At 42.3% G+C, this 24,259-nt stretch overlaps 1 protein-coding gene across 1 annotated transcript in view; it reads right to left on the bottom strand.

The window, feature by feature from the left end:
* CERS6 (ceramide synthase 6) overlaps nt 1-24,259 on the bottom strand; it is a 345,732-nt gene that overhangs the window by 68,762 nt on the left and 252,711 nt on the right. The window contains exons 6-7 of the mRNA XM_062187587.1: nt 23,667-23,759; nt 268-396 (exon numbers count right to left, since the gene is read on the bottom strand). Of these exons, the coding sequence (XP_062043571.1) occupies nt 268-396; nt 23,667-23,759 (222 nt within the window). The remainder of the gene's footprint in view (nt 1-267; nt 397-23,666; nt 23,760-24,259) is intronic.

The following is a 24,259-nucleotide window of genomic DNA, read 5'->3' as shown; positions in this document are numbered from 1 at the left end:
CCCCAAATGGCTGCAAAGGCTAGTGCTGGGCCAGGACAAAGCCAGGAGCTTCTTCCAGGTCTCCCACATGGGTGAGGGGCACAAGTACTTGGGCCACCTTCTGCCATTTTCCCAGGCGCATTAGCAGAGAGCTGGATTGGAAGTGGAGCAGCTGGGACTCGACTGGCACCCATTTGGGATGCAGGCACTGCAGACAGTGGCTTTACCCGCTGTGCCATAGCGCCAGCCCTGCATTTTATGTTCTTAAAGATGAAAGAAATCTCTTACCTCTAGAAGTGCATCAGCTGAATCATGAAGACAAAGGACAAGGGTGCCTACTCGGGCCATATTGTTGACATATGAAAAGGTAATCAAGAAAATAGTTACAAGGTGGTGCAGGAACATAATGCCAAAGTCCTTGAGGAAGGAATAAAGAAACAGCCATGTTAGGGTTTAGCAACATCACATTTCCATTCATTCATTCAATCATCAAACCAATGCTTACTAAGAACCTCCATGGACATAGCACTGGGATACTAAAATGAAAAAAAAAAATATAATTCCTATATTCAAAAAGCCCACCATATAACAGGAGAGACTCACAGGAGACAAGTGACTATGGAAAGTGTGACTGATGCTGGGTCAGAGGCCAAATCATAAAGGGTGTGTTGTACTAAACCCAGGAATTTGGAACTATGGGAGAAATAATCGCAAGGTTTCAAAAGAAGAAAATTACTTGGATTTGAACACTAGGAAGATTCTGGAGGTGCAGGTGGTATTTTTGCTTGGACTGTGGCATCTTCGTTGGGGCAACAGGCTATGGCACTAGGACACAGGACCTTTGGGAGGCAATCAGGTCATGAAGCCAGAACCCTCATGAATGGAATTAGTGTCCCTTTTGGCACATGAAGATGCATATAGAAGGTGCCATCTATGAATCAGGAGACAGGCCCTCCCCAGATATCAGATCTGCCAGTGCCTTGTTTGATTTTAGACTTCTCAGCCTCCAGAGCTGTGTGGGAAATTAACTTCTGCTCTTTATAAGTTACTCAGACTATGGAAGTTTTTTTTTTTTTTTAATAGAAATCCAAATGGATTAAAAAAAGCAATGACTGTTTTTTGTTATCTCACAGATTTCTTGGACTGTGCATCTCAATGTTAGCATCATTCCTTGGAATATCCCCATTGAAATCCTAATTTAGTGGCTTTTCTAATGGGTACCACACAAATGAGCCCTGAATTTTAAGTATTATCAGCCCATATTAATTAAAATTAATATTTGCAGAATAAATAGAATTGACCATCCTTATTTTGGTCAGCTTCAAAGGAGCTGTTTCTTGGTGTAAGTGGAAGGATCATCCTTCTCTGATATTACTTCCTCACTATCTGGATATGGTTTGCTGTGATATGGAATTTCTGTTCATTAGAAATCCAGTCTCCCTTTTACTGACATTTTAGTTTGAGTCTAGCTTTGTGCGTAATAAACTTGAGTATCTCTGGAACTTAAACGCCAAGATTGGCCCTAATGTAGCTCTACTTGAAAGCTTTGGACTCCCCTACAGATGTTCATCTAGAGACAAATAAATCAAAGTGAAAAGCATGGCACAAAACTGACCTATGAACAGATCCTGCTTGTGAGAAAGAGCAACCTTGGGGTGAAATCTGGAGGAATTTTTTTTCTAAATTTCTATCCTAGGAGGTCAATATTCATTTACTCACTGAAAGTCCTGTTTGAGTATGTACTGTGTTTCCAACACTGTTTTAAGCTTCGAGGATAAATAAGCCAACAAAATAGATGAAGATTTCTGCCTCTGTGAAACTTATATATTCTAGTGAGGGAAACAGACAATAAATGCAATAAGCAAATGGTCTCTCCTGTTGCAAGGTAGAAAAATCCCATGGGAGAAGGCAGGAAGACCACTTGTGATATGGAGGGTAGTAGGTCCCAGTTGCTGGGGGCAGCAGACTGCAATACCAGAAAGTAGGGTCAAGGTACACCTTTGTAAGAAGGGGACTTGAAGATAGGGAGTTAGTGACACAGGTAGATGAGGGCAATGTTCCTGGCAAAGAAAACAAAAAAGGCCAAGGCTCTGTCCATTATCTTTCTTTCCTAAAATACTCAGGGAAAAACAAGGAGGTTAGCGTGGCTGGAGTATGGTAAGAGAGGGAGAGAGGAGTAGACGTTAGAGTGGCAAGATTTTATTTTTTTCACCTTCTTCTTTCTACCTACTACCTTTACAGTTGGGTCTTCTCATCTGTGGGTTCTACATTCACAGATTCACCCAACCGTTGATCAAAAACATTCAACAAGTTGCACCTATACTGAACACATATAGACTACTTCCATTGCTATTCTTTAAACAATTGAGCAAAATGACTATTTATATTGCATTCATATTAGATGATTTAAAGTATATCGAAAATATACAAAGGTTATAGGCAAATACCATTCCATTTTGTACAAGAGAATTGAGTATCCATGGATTTTGTTATCTGTAGGGAGTCCTGGAACAAATCCCCAGGGATACCAAGGAATAGCTGTGTTTAAAAGAGATTAAATAATTTTGGCCGGCGCCGCGGCTCACTAGGCTAATCCTCCGCCTTGCGGCGCCGGCACACCGGGTTCTAGTCCCGGTCGGGGCACCGATCCTGTCCCGGTTGCCCCTCTTCCAGGCCAGCTCTCTGCTGTGGCTAGGGAGTGCAGTGGAGGATGGCCCAAGTCCTTGGGTCCTGCACCCCATGGGAGACCAGGAGAAGTACCTGGCTCCTGCCATCGGATCAGCGCGGTGCGCCGGCCGCAGCGCGCCAACCGCGGCGGCATTGGAGGGTGAACCAACGGCAAAGGAAGACCTTTCTCTCTGTCTCTCTCTCACTGTCCACTCTGCCTGTCAAAAAAATTAAAAAAAAAAAGAGATTAAATAATTTTGTAGAACAGAGAAGGAATCACTCCATTATTTAAGTCTTGGTATATATCATTTCAGGTAACATTTATGCTCACAGATGAATTGGGAGGTTAAGGTGTCAGAAATAAAATTATTTGTGGGCTTTAAAAACTTGATTATATTTATCACATTTGAATTTTTTTTTTTTTTTTTGACAGGCAGAGTGGATAGTGAGAGAGAGAGAGAGACAGAGAGAAAGGTCTTCCTTTTTGCCGTTGGTTCACCCTCCAATGGTCGCTGCAGCCGGCACATCGCACAGATCCGAAGCCAGGAGCCAGGTGCTTCTCCTGGTCTCCTATGTGGGTGCAGGGCCCAAGAACTTGGGCCATCCTCCACTGCTTTCCCGGGCCATAGCAGAGAGCTGGCCTGGAAGAGGGGCAACTGGGATAGAATCCGGCGCCCCGACCGGGACTAGAACCCGGTGTGCCAGCGCCGCGAGGCGGAGGATTAGCCTGTTGAGCCACGGCGCCTGCCACATTTGAATGTTACAAAGCACTTAAAATTACTCATTAATTTTACTCCCAGTCACTATCACAATGAAAGAGGGCTGAGTTTTAAGTCTTACAGGTTTCTTCTCAATTCCTTTGAAATACACATCTTTTTTTTTAAAGATATATTTATTTGAAAGGCAGAGTTACAGAGAGGCAGAGAGAGAGAGAGAGAGAGAGAGAGAGAGAGGTGTCTTTCATCCACTGGTTCACTCCCAAAATGGCTGCACTGGCTGGAGCTGAGCCGATCAGAAGCCAGGAGCTTCTTCTGGGTCTCCCAAGCAGGTGCAGGGGCCCAAGGACTTGGACCATCTTCTACTGCTTTCCCAGGCCATAGCAGAGAGCTGGACTGGAAGTAGAGCAGGCTTTGCCACTATTCCACAGTGCCAGCCCCTGGAACTATCCTTAAGTTTGTTCTGAGAGTCAGTGTGGGCAAGAGTTGTAAGGTGGGCAGATGTTCAGCAAGCTACTCTGAGTTTGTCCTGAGTGACACTGGCACCAGCAGTGAGGTCAGGCAGAGTTCTCAGATTTAATTTCATCTTTTACCCGAGGAGAACGCAGAGGTTCTAGAGGGGTCTCCTTTCCCTCTGCAGCCACTTTGTCTTCACGGCTTCTGTTCTGGTCCTTGATTCACTGGATCAAAGGGGCCCTTGCTTCTGGACCCTGACGTGTCGTAACCTAGCTCCATGGTCATCTTTCCTACAACTCAGAGTATATTCTACTTTCTATCCTCCAGTTCAATTTAAACAGCTAGGTTTTGCTGAGTTTGTCTGTGATTAAGGCAATTTCTACTTTAAAACAAAAGACCAAGAAAGTTAAAACCTAGGTCTTATTGATGTGTCTGAACTCCCAAAGAATGTATGCATTTTATTCATCTCCCTGGACAATTATGAGCCACATATTGAAGGAAACCAATCTGTAGTCCAGGCTCCAATTCTAAATATTTTTTAAAATTTTTGTTAAGAGTATTAGTTTACTCATCTGTAGAATTAAGAGATTGAATCAGGCTATCTTTAAGCTGTCAGTTCTATAATTCTAGGCCTGTTAGCTACACTTGGAGTCTTTAATCTACTAACTCCATTTCCATAAATTAGAATGAGACAAATAGACAGACATGCATCCTTCTCATTCAGTAGCCCAGTAACTGTTGACGTCACTACAATTTGTCAACTTGAGGTTTGAGAGATCAATTTTTTTAAGATTGATTTATTTATTTGAAAGTCAGAGTTACATAGAGAGAGGCGAGGCAGAGAGAGAGACGTCCTCCATCCACTGGTTCACTCCCCAGATGGCCGCAACAGCCAGAGCTGTGCTGATCCAAAGTCAGGAGCCAGGAGCCCCTTCCAGGTCTCCCATGCAGGTTCAGGGGCCCAAGGATTTGGGCCATCTTCTGTTGCTATCCCAGGCCATAGCAGTGAGCTGGATCAGAAGTGGAGCAGCAGGGTCTTGAACCAGCGCCCATATGGGATGCCAGCACTTCAGGCCAGGGTATTAACCTGCTGCACCACAGCGCCCACCCTGGCCCGAGAGATCAATTTCAAAAAGTTTAATTGCTTCAATTGTTCTGTGTAGGGTGGGCACTGTGGTACAGAGGTTAAGCTACTGCTTGGGATGCCTGCATCCCATATCAAAGTGCCAGTTCCAGTCCTGGATTCTCTGCTTCCAATCCAATTTCCTGCTCATGCTCCTGGGAAGACAGCAGATAGTGGTCCAAATATTTGAGTCCCTGGCACTCACATGGGAGACCTGGATGGAGTCCCAGGCTCCTGGATTCAGGCAAAACCATCACTGGCTGTTGTGGGCATTTGGGGAGTGAACCAGTGGATAGAAGATCTCAATTTCTCAATCTCTGTCTTCCCTCTCCCTCCCATTACTCTGCTTTTCAAATAAATAAATAAATCTTTAAAAGTATGAAATACTTGCTTCTGTGTATACTTTAGTAAACATATAGCTTACTTTCCTCTTCTAGAAAGTATAACATTGTAAACAATCATATTTATTTATTTATTTATTTTGACAGGCAGAGTGGACAGTGAGAGAGAGAGACAGAGTGAAAGGTCTTCCTTTACCGTTGGTTCACCCTCCAATGGCCACCACAGCCAGCGCGCTGCGGCCAGCGCACCGCACTGATCCGAAGGCAGAAGCCAGGTGCTTCTCCTGGTCTCCCGTTGGGGTGCAGGGCCCAAGGACTTGGGCCATCCTCCACTGCATTCCCTGGCCATAGCAGAGAGCTGGCGTGGAAGAGGGGCAACCAGGACAGAATCTGGCGCCCCGACCGGGACTAGAACCCGTGGTGCCAGCGCCGCAGGCGGAGGATTAGCCTATTGAGCCGCGGCACCGGCTACATATTGGTTTATCACTAGGATAAACAGTATACTAGTTTCCTGCATGAGGCCAGATAATTTTAAAATGAAGTACAACTATTTCTCTTATTTTCAATTAACCTAGTCTCCAAACTAGTCCCAATACATTGATGGTGGACACTAACGTCAGAAGAACTGTGTGTCTTGCCACAGTTAATTCTGACTGCCTACAGCAGAACCAAGTATTGCAAACCTGTGCCACCTGTTGGCCTACCACTGTGCTCCTCCATTTAGAATCACATTTAAGTCTAGTTCTCAGCTCACTGGCAGAAGGCAGCGACCACAGCCTGGGGTTAATGAGTGACTATGTATAGGTACAACTTACTGGTTTTACCTATATCTGAATTTCTGATGATAATGAGGTATCTAGGGTTTTCCTAAGTCATTAAGGTTGGATAATGCCAAAATGCCTTATGTACAACAGTAACTACACTGATGATATCCGCCGCTGGAAGGCAGCCTGGCTATTTATTACTTGTGACTCCATTATACCTGGGGTATAAGTGTTCTGCCAGACAATAGCTGCTTCAAGACAATGGATCAATTACAGTATTTTCAACTGTTTTCTACACACAATTCCATGAAAACTCTGGTGCTGAATTCAACAGCTCAATGAGATTATCTTTTACCCCTGCTTAATACAGTTTCAAGTGAGGTCCTGTACCAGAACAATACTCTCCACATTTCCCATTGTTCAGCTCTCAATGGTTACTCTTGGCTCACTGAATGAGAGCAAGAGGTTTTTTTCTATTTAATTAAAAACGCAAATAAATAGAAATTTACTAAAATAGTTAATGGAGGATTAGGATCACTTTATAATTAAGTTTCTAAATTTGTATCTGATATAAACGTCCACAAACAACACAATTCCCTTAACAATGTGGCAAGGCTCCTTTAAAAATAAGAACCTTGTTTTTCAGACAAATGTTGCTTTGTGAAGATGATTTGTGCATAAATCCCTTGGTCCTGGAAAGTATTTATTACTGAAGGGCTCAGAGTGATGCCTATAGCAAAAGATGAATTTTAATTTTAGTCATATCTGTGCGAATATAAAGAAGCATGAATAATTGATTTTGTCTTTTACATTTCTGCTTCAGAAAACATTAGACAAAATGAAATACCTTTCACAACAACCATGCAGTTATTATTCTGTATGCTACCTCCTCTCAACCCTGATACATTTCTTTGAGTAGGCACTGAATCCAGTCCAAATAACAGCTTTTAAACAAATTGTCAATGGGGATTTTATCAATGCAGGGTGGAAAACGTCCATCCTAATATTTGTAACTGCTGAAAGTGATTAGTGTGTAGAAACAAACATGGCTAGAAGAATATTAGCAGTTTAGGTTGGTAATGTTTCCCTTCATTTTCTGAAGCAGCAATTAAAAGAGAGCTTGTTGTTTCTTGTTAACCCTCATACTGAAAACTGATCCCAAAGCCCTTATTCAAAACAGACTGGCCCTGCCAGCTACTTCAAATGCCGTCCCCAACCTCCTGCTGTTCTGTCATAATGGTTTCATATTGACACCCATCTGTAAGGGCTTCTATGTTCCCCTCCCACCAGATATTTACCCAACCTCGGCCCCTTTTTCCAGTGGCTTCTCCCAAATGTTAATTTTCAGAGACAGGAAACAATCAGAGATAGTCTTGACTCAACCTCAGAGTTCAGTCTGAAAGGCAAGAATTCAAGGATGAGTCATTCATTTTAAAATCAAAATCTGGTAAGAGAGTGCGGCTTTTCTCCTTATTACATTTCTAAATAGCATGTAGAGAATCTAAACCAGAGTTTCTTGGTCTTCTCTGTGTAGTGTCCACAACAGAAACTCCTGGGTACGGGTAAAATTCCAGCTACCTGGGGTCCATCCTCAACTGTTAGGACAAGAAGCAGTATCTTTAATTAGTTCTCTAGGGGAATTTCACGCACAATAAAATATTAACACCACATGGCCAGAGGGATCCACCTCTTATTAAGACAGAAGGCTGAGGTTCCATACGATGGAACTCCCATCACAGTGATTAGCCTAAGCAGAGTCTTCAAAATAATGTTCGATCTGAGCAGACACTAGATATTTGCCTATGAAAAAAGTCAACCATTTTTCATTTTAAAAACATATACATGACACCATATACAACAAGGAATTTGTTTCTTATGCCCCCAACTGCTGGGAAAAGTATTATTAGTCTTATGTAGCCTCTTTGGCAAATAATTTTTACAATTGAGTGAAAAAAAAAAAAAACACTGGTGAGCTCTCTCATAAAAGGAATAACAATCATTGTGATTTTAACTGAGGGCTGATTTTGGTGTATGGAGCTGGTGAAAAATAGGAAATGTTTCTGAAGTACAAAGTTGAGGAAAGGTGCTTCTCTCCCAGGTGCAAACGACATGCATCCACTTAATAAACAGAATTCGTAGAGTCTAACTCACATGAATGGATGCCAGGTAACTAGAATGAGGTGACCCATCCCATAGATTTTCAAACTCTCTAGGAAACGGACAGCAGCGGAGTTGAAGTTTGATTTCATTTTATGACAAAAAGGTAATAAGGGAAGTCGCCCGTGGTTTTTGTTCTTTTAGATAGTGGTTTTCTTATATGAATATTCAAAGCACATAGGAATTCAGGTGTTTTTTTTAACAGAGTAACATGCTATTCTCTAAAGGTCAATAAAGTTCTCTTTCTCTTTACTGGGATTGTGCAGAGTTGGGGTAAAACTCAGTGTGGGCAGCAGGAAGTGGACTTCAGGCAGGTAACTTGGCAATGGGCAAGGGAGAGCAGCCACTCAGGCTCCATCTACCTCCACACCAGGGTGAACAGGCAGAGGGAGATGGTAAAGATTTCAGATAGAGTTGATATATGCCAGGAATAATCACTCTTAAACTGCTTATCTATTGAGAATATTAAAATATAATACAATCTCTGGAGATGGGTAGCTACAGAACTAACAGCATGCATATATATACAAAAACTCTAAAAAACAAAATCCACAAAGCCAAAAACAGTGTTCTGTTAAATCTTAATGTTAAAATTGTGTTATAGAGAGGGAGGAGATGTACAGTTTGGTACATGCTCAATCGGACTTGCCCCAAATGGTAGAGTTAGATACATGCCTGGGGACTCCAATTCAATCCTATCAAGGTGGCATGTACCAATGCCATCTCACTAAGTCAAAGTGATCAGTTTCAGTTCATAATTGATCATAATGATAGGATTAAGAGTCAAAGGGATCACATAAACAAGACTAGTGTCTGATAATACTAACTGATAGAATTAAAAAGGAGAGAATGATCCAACATGGGAAGCGGGATACACAGCAGACCCATAGAATGGCAGATGTCCTAAACAGCACTCTGGCCTCAGAATCAGCCCTTAAGGCATTCATATCCAGCCAAAAAAGCCCATGAGAGTATTTCAGGCATGGAAAGCCAAGACACTCTGGCAAAAAAACAAAACAAACGAACAAACAAAAACAACCTAAATGAAAGATCTCTGTGAGTGAGATCCCAGTGGAAAGAACGGGTCACATCAAAGGAGGTACCTTTCTCTGAAGGGAGGAGAGAACTTCCACTTTGACTATGGCCTTGTCTACATAAGATCGGAGTTGGTGAACTCAAAAGGCTTCCATAGCCTTGGCAACTCATGACAAGAGCCTTGGGTGATTACTGACCCCATAAATAAGAGTGTCAATTGTTAAACCAACAACAGGAGTCACTGTGCACCTGTTCCCCATGTAGGATCTCTGTCCTTAATGTGTTATACTATGCTAATCAATGGTATAACTAGTAATCAAACAGTAGTTTACACTTTGTGTTTCTGTGTGAGTGCAAACTGTTGAAATCTCAAGATATACTAAATTGATCTTCTGTATATAAAGATAATTGAAAATGAATCTTGATGTGAGTGGGATGGGAGAGGGAGAGGGAGATGGGAGAGGTGGGGTGGGAGGGAAGTTATGGGGGCGGGGGGGAAGCCACTGTAATCCAAAAGCTGTACTTTGGAAATTATTAAATAAAAGTTAAAAAAATAAATAAATAAACTGTTATAATAGAAAAATCACAAATCATTAGAGTAAAAATGAAATATTCTACCAGGAATTCCTAGCAGTTTAATTCACTGACGCATCTTGTCTTGTGAAGATTTCTAAAACAATTAGTAGCACAAGTTCTAAAGGTTTGAGAGTTTGATTTAAAAAAAAAAGGGGGGGGGGGCTGGCACTGTGGCATAGCAGGTTAATGCCCTGGCCTGAAGCACCAGCATCCCATATGGGTGTTGGTACTAGTCTCGGCTGCTCCTCTTCTGATCAAGCTCTCTGCTGTGGCCTGGGAAAGCAGTAGAAGATGGCCCAAGTGCTTGGGCCTCTGCACCCACATGGGAGACCGGAAGAAGTTCCTGGCTCCTGGCTCAGATCGGCATGGCTCCAGCTGTCGCAGCCATCTGCAAGATGATGGAACCATGGATGGAAGACCTCTCTCTACCTTTCTCTGTATCTCTTTCAAATAAATAAAATTAAAAAAATAAAAAGAACAAAGAAACAAGGGACTGAACAACTGAGACACTCAGGGTGATGTATGGAAATCAGCTGGTTCTGTGTTGCTCCACATGAGAAAAATTCTACCTTTCTCTTAGCAGCGCATGAAGTGAAGAGTTTCCATGATGCATGCAAATGTCAACCTCTGGGTGTCTTAAATCACTCACAATGTATCTGGTTGTTGTATTTTTAACTGGATGTGAATTTCTGGATCACCACTGAGTATGCTTGAATAGACCATTCAAAGAAAGAAATTGCAAATAACAAGGCTTTTCAAAAAGCGTAATTAGAATTCACTTTTATTTTCACAAAGTCTCTAAAAATGTTCCCTAGGGTACATATTTAATGGGGATATTTGGAAAGGATTGAAAAAGTGTGACTGATTTGGAAAATGTTTGTTCAATTAAAAGTGGAGTAGTCTTGGCAGGAATGGATCAATTATTCTCTTCTCTAAAATCTGAATAAAATTCCATTCATGCTAAATCTAGAGCTGAATTCATTTCAACACTTTTCCCCCAGTGGATTAGATGTTTCCCCAACTATATACAGATTTAGGTCACTGAGGGAGATAACTGTCAAGAAATTAATTAAAGACTTTGAATTTACTATTGTTACTACTGAAAGCTTTTAAAATGTGCATAGATGTGACTTTAGTATATCTAGTAGCCAATCTCGATTCTGACATCCCCACACACATACTAACACAAATACATCAAACATACATATATCAAGTTATTCCACGTTAGAGTGGAGACAAGGCAAAGGGCCAGAGATTTGTGCTTGTCAATAAAGTTTTACTGGGACACTCTCAGATCCATGTGTTTACTTCCTGTCTGTGGCAGCTTTCTTGTGACGGCAGCAGGACTCGGTTGAGTAGTTACAACAGAGACTACATGTCCTACAAGTCTGAAACATTTATCTGTCCCTTTACCAAAGTTTTATGGCTGCTGGCTTAGAATCACATCAAAGGGCATATTATAGAAAACTTTCACATGTTATCTGAACGTGTTTGTGGCAGTTACATGGCCTCACTGCCAACTTTACCACATTTTCTTCAAAGAATGTGTAACATAATTAATTTTCATAGCTCTTCTGAAGATTCCCATTAAACATTGTTCTCAAAATTCAACTCAGAATAAATAAAGATGGCAGATAGGACCATAAGAATTCTCATGATCAGCTGCAACTTCAAGGCTACTTGAAAAGCAAGGAGTTTCTCCACCAGGTTCTAAAAGCAAGGGCTGTCTGGCTTCAGTACGACTTTCGCTGCTGCTAGCTGTGTCATGACTTTGTGGCTTCTGGAAGCAAACATAAATGAAATAAAGAACTGCTGTATAAGCTGCATTTACCCAATCTTCAAGACCAAGAGCTCATAATCTTGTCTGCTGTGAATTATTTAGTTAATATTTAACCTTCCATTGATTATATTACTGTGGAAAAGGGCACAATAAAATTTTATTTGCATGATAGAAAACAACAAGATAGTACCACTGATTCACTTTTGGTGGGCCTGGCCCAGGCATTGAGCTGGATTTACAATACCCCAGAGTCCGTCTTCCTGCTTTCCTCCTCTCTCCCAACACACACACACACACACACTTTCCAAACACACTCTGCTTCCATACGATGCAGATTATTTTTAGTGAATAATACAAACATGTATTTTTTTCTCATTGAACTTAAGGTCCTCCGAAGCTCCCCATTACTCCTTGCCTCATCACAAATGCTTGGAGTTGAAGGCCTTTATGCACGACACCTTCTGGGCCCTGTGTAAATCACCCTTGCCCCAGTCACACTAGGCTGTAATGGGAAAAGTCACTTCTGAGACATGGAAATTAAACCCCGCCTAACAGTATCAAGGGATTTGTAGGTTAACAGACTTAACTTGATTTTTTACAATAATCCCTGGAGACAAAGGCAACGACAACATTTTTTTGATGCCAGTTAAACCCATTTGAGTTAAAAACAAAAACAAAAACCACCCTGAATGATCAGTAGGGGGCAGACTATACTCAACTGGAATCAGAATCATCCTCATTGACCATCAAGCTTTTAAGGTTCAAGATGACAAAGGGCAATCAACCACTTGATTTTGTGTGTTGGATGGAAGATGAGAAAAGTCTTCCTCAGGTCAACCAGGCTGGGATGCTACTGTACGCCGTCAGCAGGGATTCAGGGCAACTCTTGCTATTATCATCAGCCCTATCTTCCCCTCTTGTAACTCCATTTCCTTCAGCTACCTGAGCTGCCCTGCCACCATCCCTGACAATCACCCAGAACTCTAAACTGCAGAATTTACTCGAAGCTGCTCTAACTTACCGCCACGCAGACCTCTGGCCATGCAGGCGTTTCTGCCTGCTTTTTCTCCAAGCCACACTCCACCTTGACTACCTGGTGCACATCTGTTTGTCCAGTGATTCCCAGGCACCAGAGGCTCTGACACTGAGATTTATTCTTACCAACAATCTTGTAACACAGGGAGCACTTTGACCTTCACTTTATATGGAAACTGAGGCACAGAGATGCTACCTGATTTTTGCAAAGCCACAAGGTGGGGACAAGCTGAAACCAGATCTGAGTCCAATTCTGTGGGCTCCTAGGCACCACTGCAGGCTGCTCTCAGAAACTAGCACATGAGGAAAGACTGTGAGGAAGGAGGCAAGAGAGAGGCCACTCTGGGAAATATGAGTGAGAGACGGAAGAGCAGGACGAGGTCCACTCTCAGGAGGTAGCAACAGATGGGGAGCAGGGCTGTCCAGGACCAGTCATCTGACTGTGAGACCTGAAGATGCTTAAGAGACTCTCCCTTGGCAAAGGACTTGGAGGTTTGATGGCCAGAGCAAGTCATTAATTAAGGAAGCCTTTGAATTAAGTCCTAAAATGTTGCCCCATAAAACATTTGTTTCCCAGATAATAGTGTTCTATTGTCCTCCCACCAGGCTGCACACAACACTGGCCTGAAATGCTTCCATCACAGTCAGCAGCTTGCTAAAATGAGCTGTTTCTTCCCTGCTTGCATTCTGAAGACACAGCAGGGAGAAAGAAATAAGACAGAGGCCCAGCACTCGGGGATACCTGCCTCAGAAGAAGTCCGAGCTGAAGTGGCAGAACATTACAACTCCAGTCCCAAGCAGATGCTTAAAAGAGCACCTGGCACCTCTGTGAAAGGGAGGTTAAGTGGCCAGTGTCTACCAGTCGCAGCACTAAGGTGACACAGAATTCCACATTATTTTTAATCCTTGTCAGGATGAACAGATATCCTTTGGTGTGATGTTAGCTTTTTGAGCAAAGAAATTTCTGGGCATGCTGACCTGTCAGGTACGACCTGGAAGTCACAGTCCGAGGAAAGGCCAAGAACAGTCTAGGCCAGCAGGTGGCACACATTTTGGTGTGGTCTCAACTTTCTCAACATGGTCTCAACATTCCTTTATATTCTTAAAAATTTTTGGTGATATCAAAGACTTTGTTTATATGGATTTTAACTATTAATATGTATCATATTAGATGTTAAAACTGAGAATTTTTGAAAATATTCAAAGTACATTCAACTTGTTGCTATTGGTATTTTGGTTGAAGTAGGTGATGAAACTCCAATATCAGATAAATAAATACTTGGGAAAGTGAGTGTTTTAATAGGTGCTTGTGAGAGCTGTAGATATTCTTTGATACTTTACCAAAACTTGGCAACTTGGACATTGTTAAAGGTTAGCTGCAATGCAGAATCTAAAACCACATCAATAAACTTTCCATATTCTGTTACATTGAAACATACTGGTCTATTTTGACTTTTGAATGCATCTTTCACTCATGCATTTTGTAACACCATGCATTGATCATTTGGAAAAAACACTGGTTCATTGAGTTAATGATACGCTTTGTTATACAATATTTTTTAAAAATTATATGTTAATATCATTACCAATTTCATCAGAAATGTCTTATGTACAAAGACACTACCATGTTCTCACTGGTGGATACAAGCCTTCCAAAAATCTAATGTTTGCTTGAAAACTTGAACTTTCACTTTAACAAATAAACTGCCCTTCTTCAAACAACTTGACAAGCTCACTTTGTACACTTCCAGAGAAATGCCTGTCATATATACAAGTTGCAAAACATAGGTTGTCGGTCATTCCTTCAAGTAAAAATGGGGTTCTAATGGGGGAAAGGGCAGCTAGTTCCACTCAAAACACAAAGAACCACACGTGAGTTTTCACGAGACACCATTGTGTACTGTTAGGCAACAGAAGTTCTTTATGCCCACTTCTGCCTTCAGCACACACATTTTGAAAACGTGTATTCAACAGCAGGTAGTTGATAAAATGAGTATCTTTTACTACTTCATCAAGAGCATTTTCAAGTGAGACTGATGCTTTCTTCTTCCTGCAAGTGTGTGGCACTGCAAAATACCATGGCTACTAGTACAGCTTGGAGCGGCTGCCAGCAATTCTGCCCTCCACTATTTTTTGCACTCTCTGTGCAAAATTCAACCCAGTGAGAGAGGCAAATGGCATCTCCGTAGTATTATGAAAACGGCTTTGGCTTACAGACCTCCTGAAAGGGTCTCGAGGATTCCCAGGAAACCTCAGATCCCTGAGCACTGCTGATTAGATAAACAAATTCCAAATATCCTCCTAGGAAATGCTAACTGCCCTCTTATTCATGGCTGTGCTCATGACAAGCTGGGGTAGGCAGCAGGAACAAAGCCCTTAAAATCGGAGTGGTTTCAAACAAAGCCGTATTTCCTACTCACTACGTTTTGCCATTGGTTGAGGGGCTAGGAGGAAGTCTGCTTGCTTGGGTCACGCAGGGATCCAGGCTGATGGAGCCGGCTCCATCTCAGATGTTACCAATCGCTGTACTAGAGGGAACCGCAGAGCGCTACAGCGGCTCACACTGGCAAGGGCAGTGAAATATCCCAGCCCAGTGTTAACTCACTCTGTTACAGCCTGCTGGTCACACCTCCCCATCCAGCCACCAGAGGGGAGGAGGCTGAGACGTACAGCTCTAGATTCATAGCTGATACCTACTGAGCACTTACGATGTGGCAGGCACTGTTCTCGGAACATTTATTACCTGCTTAGACTTCACAACACTCCCATAAGGTACGTTCTATGAACTCCATTCCTTGAATCCGGCAACTGAGGCACAGCAGATGAGAGTGGTGCTGGGCCAGCCACGGCCTCCACAGGGCATGCCTCGGGACTCCAAATCACAGTGCCCATTAGCAATGATCTTCCACTCCGGCACAGGACTTTTCATACTGATAAATTTCAAGGATTATCCTTTATGACAAGATGTTCTTTCTCCTTTTATGTCAAGATTGCCTTTTCTTTATGAAATCAGAACTACAAACAGTATGTGCTTTTAAAATATTCTTACTGGGGCCGGCGCGCCGTGGCATAGCAGTTAAGCCACCATCTGCAGTGCCAGCATCCCATATGGGTGCCTGTTCAAGTCCCGGCTGCTCCATTTCTAATCTAGCTCCCTAATGTGCCTGAGAAAGTAGCGGAAGATGGCTCAAATGCTTGGGCCCCTGCACCCCTGTGGGAGACCTGGAAGAAGCTCCTAGCTCCTGGCTTCAGCCTAGTGTCAGGGGCCACACAGCATGTGGCCTCTTAGTGGAAAACTACTGAGGCAGGGCTAGACAGCCCAGGCCCGAGAGTACGGATAACGCAACCTTGTGTGACCTTGTGCCTTAAGACCTTGTAACCTTTCCCCTACTTGCACAAGCACTGCAGCTACAAGTAAGCTCCCCCTCCTTCCCCGCCCGACGTCCTGCCCTCCTAAACGCCCCTCCTTCCCCTGCCCGACACCCTGCCTTTATGATATATAAGTGTGTGGTTGAAAAATAAAATTTGCAGCTTGATCAGGACCCTTGTCTTGCTGCCATCTTTGTGTCTCCTGTCCCTTCATTTCTCCTTCTAGGTGCTCAGCCCTAGTTGACGTCCCGCAGGACGGAACAGCCTGGAACAGCCCCAGCTGTTGTGGCCATTTGGGGAGTGAACCAGTGGATGGAAGGTCTCTTTCTCTCGGTCTCGCCCTCTCTGTCTTTACTTCTGATTTTCAAATAAGTAAAAAAAAAAAAAACCTTTAAAAATAAGATAAAATATTGTTTTAGGAAAAGTAAAAGGTTGGCAATTTTAAGTTAGTTCCTCTTCAGAATCATTTTGTCAATTATTATTGACAAAAATATAAAACCTGTGATAATTAATTTTTGAATTTTTAAGTTGTTCTTATAGTTTTTAAGTTCTTCTTCTTCTTCTTCTTCTTTTTTTTTTGACAGGCAGAGTGGACAGTGAGAGAGAGAGACAGAGAGAAAGGTCTTCCTTTGCCGTTGGTTCACCCTCCAATGGCCGCCGCGGCCGGCGCACCGCACTGATCCGAAGGCAGAAGCCAGGTGCTTCTCCTGGTCTCCCATGCGGGTGCAGGGCCCAAGCACTTGGGCCATCCTCCACTGCACTCCCGGGCCATAGCAGAGAGCTGGCCTGGAAGAGGGGCAACCGGGACAGAATCCAGTGTGCCAGCGCCACAAGACGGAGGATAAGCCTGTTGAGCCACGGTGCCAGCCCAAGTTGTTCTTATAGTAGGCTTTTATTCAGGTAAATTTTGGTCATAATATGTTAGGTACTGTTGTAAGCTCTATTGGTCAAGTGTAGTACTAGATGGCCTTATGTATATTTTTTTCATTTAATTCTATGTCATTCCGCTTCCTTGTAAGAAGATTAAAGCATGAAGTTTCCTTTATTCTCAAACTAACTGAAGCAGGGAAGATCTGAGCATGGCCATGTGTACTAAAAGGCAGCTAAAGCTCACAGCACCAGGCTCCAATTATCCTTTGCAAAGAGCCACAGACAACATACACAGGCCTGTCACTAAGTTTCTTGCTAAACTTAACCATCATGCCTGTGTGTGGCAGGAATCTTTAACAAGATGCAGTGTTTCTCTCAGGTTAGAGGCTGACAGAGCAACAAGTTGATTTCACCGGCTGGGCCCTGGACCTCTGCCAGGGATGCTTTCTTGAGAAGGACTCTGAACACGACAGACCGCCTTGGCCAGGGGCCCGGCCTTCCAGCCAAACAGCAGCGCAGTGGAAAAGGACATAGGGTTTAGACATCAGCAAGCTGTTCCGAGTTCCAAGACAAAATAGGCATTAGCCTCCCTGGAAAATCTAGTTGAACAGGAGAAACACTGATTGTGAACAGGTGCTACCAGACAGAATTTTAACAAAAATTAAAACTTGTGAAATAAAGGATGTTTCACACAATGCTGCATGCTAAGAATATGCCTGTTGTTTTAAGGTTTTGCTTTGTTTTATTTTCAAGGGAAGGAAGAAAAGAGAGAAGAATGAAGGGAAGGAAGGGAATGGAGAGAAGAGAGAAGAAAAAAAAATAAGGAAAATACTTTAAAAGTTTACAAATCTTTCTAGCACATAAAAGAAGATTCAAATCATAATTCCATTGTATCTTGGCTAGTTTCTTCCCTCTGGAAGATTAATAGCATTTCCAGAGTCTCAGTTCTGGAAATGATCAAGAGGCCATGTGCTCGGTCACCACAGGGGTGAGAGGTTCTCATTGTAAGTTTCACACTCCAGATTCTATGTGACAAAACAATGACAAAAAGGGAGATAAGTATTTGTGAATCTAAAAGCCATCCTAGAAACACTCCAGAGCTGAATGAACTGAAAAAGTGGTTTCTAAACCTCACTCAAGGTACAGATTCAAAGTTTCAGGCATGCATTTGGATCTAATATTTACAGATTCGAATTCCATCTTGTTCAATATTTCGGAATAGTTTGAAGAGTCCTGCAGTTACTTCCTCTTTGAATGTTTTGTAGAACTTAGTAGTAAAGCTATCAGGTCCTGGGCTTTTCCTTGATGGGAGACAACTGATTACAGCTTCAATCTTGGTGCTTGTTAAGGGTGTTTTGATTGTCTATATCTTCTTGATTTAATCTTGGTAGGTTATATGAATCCAAGAATTTATCCACTTCTTCTAGGTTTTCTAGTTTATTAGCATACAGTTCTTCCCAGTAGTTTCTTGTGATCCTTTATATTTCATTGGTATCAGTTGTAATGTCTCCCTTTCAACTCTAATTTTATTTGATTTTTTTCTCTTTTTTTCTTTTAGTCTGACTACAGGTTTATCTATTTTAAATTTGAATCCGTTTGAGAATGACCACTTAAGCTCATTGTCATTCAAGAGGAGAGCCAAAGAAATGAGAACCCTTCTATTAACAAGGTCCCGATGGCCTTCAGAAGTTGGCTTCCACACTCTATTGCCAACAACTGTCTTCAAACATCTCATTTCGTAATTAAGAAGCAGGCTGTATTTACAGGGTTTAGTCAATAGTTCCAATATAGAAGGTGGAGAGTGTATCTGGCATCCAGAACACATCACAAATCGTCACTGATGGCTGGAACGGCAGATCTTCCAAGTGGGAGCATAATAAGGACAGAACCGCTAAGGACCCATGAGGCCAATCAGCAAGATGTAAAAGGGGAAAAGTAAGGGCTCTGGCTCTCTAATGAGAGATGGCAGCAGCAGAAAATGCTTTCTTATTAAAACCTCTGCCAAGTAATAAGCATGCCTGCTAGCAGCCAAATTTTCATTTTGTGCAAGAAATAAGAATATGCCAGTTATACCAGGAATACATAAAATAATTTTAAGTGACAGAGAGCAGGCTAATGGTACTGACCAGGAAAAAAATATATATAATTAATGTCTCAACACTGAAAAATATTTACAAAAATAGGATTAATTCCACAACCATCATTGAAAAAAATATCATTTTTATAGATGTTTTCTGCGCTGATGCTAAATATACTAAAATCATACATAATGATATGCTTAACCCCTTGAAAGCAATCAACCTATGAAACTACTGTGGTAATAGCCATTTGGTTTAAATTAATGAAGATACTCTGGGTCTTTGTGGTTCACTGAACAGACAGGATACATGCATGACAAGAAACTCAAGCAAGTGGAGGATCAGGCTTCTGGAAGCCAAGGACGGGTAGTCCTGCTTTTATGAATCTAACTGTGGATAAGACACCCTCAATTCTCACTCAGCAAAAGAGGAAATAATAAAACAGCAAGGAGCTATAGACAGTCTATGCTATCATTTGGATATTACCTTGGATGCTGAATGTCCCCCAAGGGCCCATGTATTAAAAAGTTTTGGTCCCCAACGTCTCCTGTAAATGTATGAAGAGAGGAAACTTAATCCAATTATGGGGTTTGAAGGTGGAGATTTTAGGAGGTGATTAGATTGGACTGGGTCACCAAGGCAGAACCCCATGGTTAAATTCTGGTGACTTTATGAGAGACTTCCTAGACACAGATGCTTTCTTCTCTTGCCATGTGATGCTCTGCACTGCCTCTGGACTCTGCAGCAAGAATGCTACCATCAGAGGCTGAAAAACCGGGGCCCACCCAATCTTGCCCTGTCAACCTTACAAACTGCAGCCTGAAATCAAGTTCCTTTCTCCATAAAATTAACCATCTCCAATATTTTGTCATAGTGACAAAAAATTGACTAATACAGTTTGCCACCTCTTAAGTCCTGAGCAATGCGAGGCAAGGCAAGAATTTGCGTACATATCTAATTTAACAGTGAATCACAGTATGCTGCTTGGGAGGCTTGAGCTCTAATGCATTGCACGATGCATGCCACTGAGAAACTTACACAAACTCATGGAATACCAAGTCTCTCAAGTTAAAATGGGGGAATATTCTACCTCTCTCTCTGTTATATGTATTATACAGCAATCTGGACAAAGGGGATTCTCAAAAAGAAAACAAAATGCAAAATGAGCCTAGAACAATACCTGGTGCTTAAAAGACAATCAGTCTACAGGTTTTGTTTTCATGAATGATTGATGGTGGTTCTTCAGGTCATTCAGAGACCTAGTTGGCATCTTATCACTGATGGATCTTTAAATGTGTCCAGAAACTGGACCAGACTGTTCGGTAGACCAAGTAAGGGAACCACAAATTATGGGTGCCAATGAGTCATCTGCCATACTTAAGCCAGTCCTGATAGGGACATTACTTCCTATGGGAATCTGATAACATACATATCTTCAGGTCTTGTAGCCACCAAGCCAGGAAACACAGATACTTTTGCCAGCCAAGTGAGCCACTGCTGAAGAATGGTGGAAAGTGTGTATTGGGGGAAAGGCAACTCAGGTATTGGGCCCACGGATTCCTAAACATTTTTCAGCTGCCACTCAGATACCACTTTCTAATTTAACAGATTACTGGTCTAACCTAGAAATACATTACACTATTGTGCTCCACCCTAGTGTACAGTCCTGTTGACAAGGAACTGAGTTCCTTTATTCATTTTCCCTAAACGTACTGGTTCCCACCATAAGTGGGTGTTGACAGTCATTATGTGCAAAAATGTTCCACTTGCTATGAACTGGAAGTTTGTGTCCCCTCTAAATTTGTATGTTGAAACCCTACTCCCTAAACTAACAGTATTAGGACAAGGGGCCTTTGGGAGGCATCCTCATGAATGCGACTAGTGCCTTCATATAAAGGAAGTCCCAGAGAGCTGCCTTGCCCCTCCTACCATACAAGGACACAGTGAGAATGTGCCATCTGGGAGCATCCAGGTCCTTTCCAGACACGGAATCTTTTGGGACCTTGATCCTGGACTCCTCACCTTCCAGAATTGTGAGAAACAGGTTTCTGCTGCTATGGGCTACCCAGGCTAAGGTGTTGTGTTACAGCAGCCCAAATGGACCAGGAAACTACTCTTCACTCTCCATGTCTACTAAAGGAGGAGAGCAGGTGACCTTACTGTTAAAACACAGTATGGTGGGACCGGCACTGTGGTGTAGTCCGTAACTGGTTCAAGTCCCGACTGCTCCACTTCCGATCCAGCTCTCTGCTATGGCCTGGGAAAGCAGTAGAAGATGGTCCAAGTCCTTGGGCCCCTGCACCCATGTGGAGATCCGGAAGAAACTCCTGGCTTCGGATCTGTGTAGCTCTGGCCATTGCAGCCAACAGGGGAGTGAATCAGAGGATGGAGAACCTCTCTCTCTCTCTCTCTCTCTCTCTCTCTCTGTGTGTGTGTATAACCTTGACTTTCAAATAAATAAGTAAACCTTTTTAAAAAAGAAAAAAACATAATATGGTAAGTGGAGAAAATGCTTGTAAACTAAACACAGGAGAAAGATTGATCAAAATCTCAAGGAAACTGAATAATGCTTCAAAGAAGAGGTTGTTTGAGGGGCCGACGCTGTGGCGCAGCGGGTTAACGCCCTGGCCTGAAGTGTTGGCATCCCATACAGCTGCCAGTTTGAGACCTGGCTGCTCCACTTCCAATCCAGCTCTCTGCTATGGCTTAGGAAAGCAGTAGAAGATGGCCCAAGTCCTTGGGCCCCTGCACCCACATGGAAGACCCAGATGAAGCTCCTAGCTCCTGGCTTCGGATCGGCACAGCTCTGGCCGTTGCAGCCGTCTGGGGAGTGAACCAGTGGATGGAAGACCTCTCTCTCTGTCTCTACCTCTCTTTCTAACTCTTTCAAATTAAATAAATAAATTAATTAATTAATTAAAAAAGAGGTTGTTTGAGGGGAATGTCTTCCTTGTTGGAATGGGGGAAGAAAGTATATTCTAGCCATAGGTATGGCCTTGTAAAAACAAAGATGCACAAAAAAGGTTAATTATGTGGTTGGACAATGACAAGAAGATATTTGAAGCCAGCACTCATGTGTGTGTTGAAAGTAGGAGAAGAAAAATGGGGAACAGAGCTGGGGAAGTGGGTCTCAGTTGCACTGTTTATAATTCTTACTACCACTGCAAGAGGTTTGGATTTTGTCTGAAAGGTTTTAGAAACACAAATCTTAGGGGCCAGATAAGCAAGATTCATCAGGTAACAGGAGGACCAATTAGGAGGCTACTGTAATATATTGGGCAAATGTAGATAGGACTCAAACTAAGTATGTCAGTGATACTAAGACAAAGGGAGTAACAAAGAAAGGAACAAAAGATGACTTTCTAGATTTCATAACTGTTTGTTAAGCGTTGTTACAGGAAGAACAAGACCAAAAATTCATGTCTTCAGTTGGAAACACCAAATGTAAAGTTCAGCCTTCTCATTTATAAAATGAGGATAGCTAATAGATAATAAAATTGCATATTGGAGTTGTTAGGGAGATTAAAGATGATAAACAAAAAGAAGATAGTATTAATATTTGTGATGAGTTATGGAAGTATAAGCTCAGAAAGAATCTGGGGCAGTAGAGAAACATTTGGGAGTTATTATCATATAAGTTATGGTTAGAAGTGTTGGAGGGTGTAAACACAATCATCCATAGAAATGACACCCGGAACTCTGGTGCAACCAAATATGAAGATCATGAGACATTAAAGTACAGACCAGAAAGAAGACTTTATAGGATTCATTCAAATACGCAAATCTTGAGAAAATGATGATGTCGTGAAAAAATAAGCAGCAAAGAGCCAAAAGCACCAATTCTGTCCAGAAGCTGGTAGGATGGAGCTGGAATCAGTGAATTTAACTTTAAGGAGGTCACAGTTAATCTCAGCAAAAACAATTCCAGGGGCAGGTGCTGTGGCACAGTAGGTAAAGCTGCCACCCGCAGTGCTGGCATCCCATATGAGTACTGGCTGAAGTCCTGGCTGCTCCACTTCTGATCCAGCTCCCTGCTAACTGCCTGGGAAAGCAGTGGAAGATGGCCCAAGTGCCTGGGCCCCTGCATCCACATGTGAGGCCTGGATGAAGCTCCTGGCTTCTGGCTTTTGCCTGGCCATTACGGCCATTTAAGGGAGTGAACCAGTAGCTGGAAGACTTTCTCTGTCTTGGCTTCTCCCTTTCTATAACTCTTTCAAATAAATAAATAAATCTTAGGGGAAAAAAAGGCAATTCCAATGGCAGAGAGGGGTGAAACCAGATCACAGCTCCTTTAGGAATGTCATATTTCCATGACATTTTTGGACACTGGATGACCTTTAAATGGGGAATGTATTCTGTAAGGCTGAAACACTGAGATTTTACTCTCCCCCAGGAGCTACAAAGAAAAAATTACTTTTTAGTTAATCTAAAGAAGAAAAAGGACTAGGGAATCAGAGTATGAGAAAACTTCAGCTTTTGGGTTGCTTTGCTGTATTTTTTTTTTTCCATGGATAAAAGGATACTTGGATTTTGGGAAAAGAGTGAAGAGACAACAGGAACAAAATACAAACAGCACAAAAAAATAGCAATTTCTGTAGTCATGCAATACTAATCCAGTGCCAGCGTCCCAACAGGGTATGCTCCTTTGAGATCACACCCACCTGCCAAGAGCCATTAAAAATGCAGATGCGCAAGCACTTGACGATACCACCACTCTTACCTTTCTTTTGATATCAGTGAACTGGGAAAACATTAAAGACCAATAAAACGACAGCTCCAGGATGTAATAGTAGTGAAGATCAGTCGTGAGTGGCTGGGGATGAAAGGAAAAGAGGAGAGATTCACAGTTAATAGGAGATTCAGTTTGTACCTCCCAACACCTCAGCTCAATGCTGAGAACTGGCCTATGCCTGCACAAATGCAGTCCCTACCCTATTCCCTTTGTAGATAACAGGGCTTTGAAGGATGCCTGTAATCCGCAGCTGGATGGCATTGCTTTCATTTCCAACCCAAAAGGTGTTCATCATCATGAACATTTGGTACCCAATTCATTATTAATTTTAACAGCAGTGTTTATCATTTTTTTAGATACTGGTATCTGCAGAATTCCTTGGGTAACCTGAAAAGACATTCAAACACAAACGCTGAAAGAAAAACCCTGGGCAACTGTTTAAGAGTCTGAAGTACAGACTAGGAGGTAGGTGACAAAAATGGGAGTGTTTTAGGGGTCAAGTTCTGCATTAATCAGAAAGTTCTCTTGTTATTAGGGAATGTTTGAACCATAGCAAATATAAAAAATAATGATTCAAAAAC

The sequence above is a fragment of the Lepus europaeus genome, chromosome 1, assembly GCF_033115175.1.
Source record: "Lepus europaeus isolate LE1 chromosome 1, mLepTim1.pri, whole genome shotgun sequence".
NCBI lineage: Eukaryota > Metazoa > Chordata > Mammalia > Lagomorpha > Leporidae > Lepus > Lepus europaeus.
This window is presented reverse-complemented; position numbering and strand designations above follow the sequence as displayed.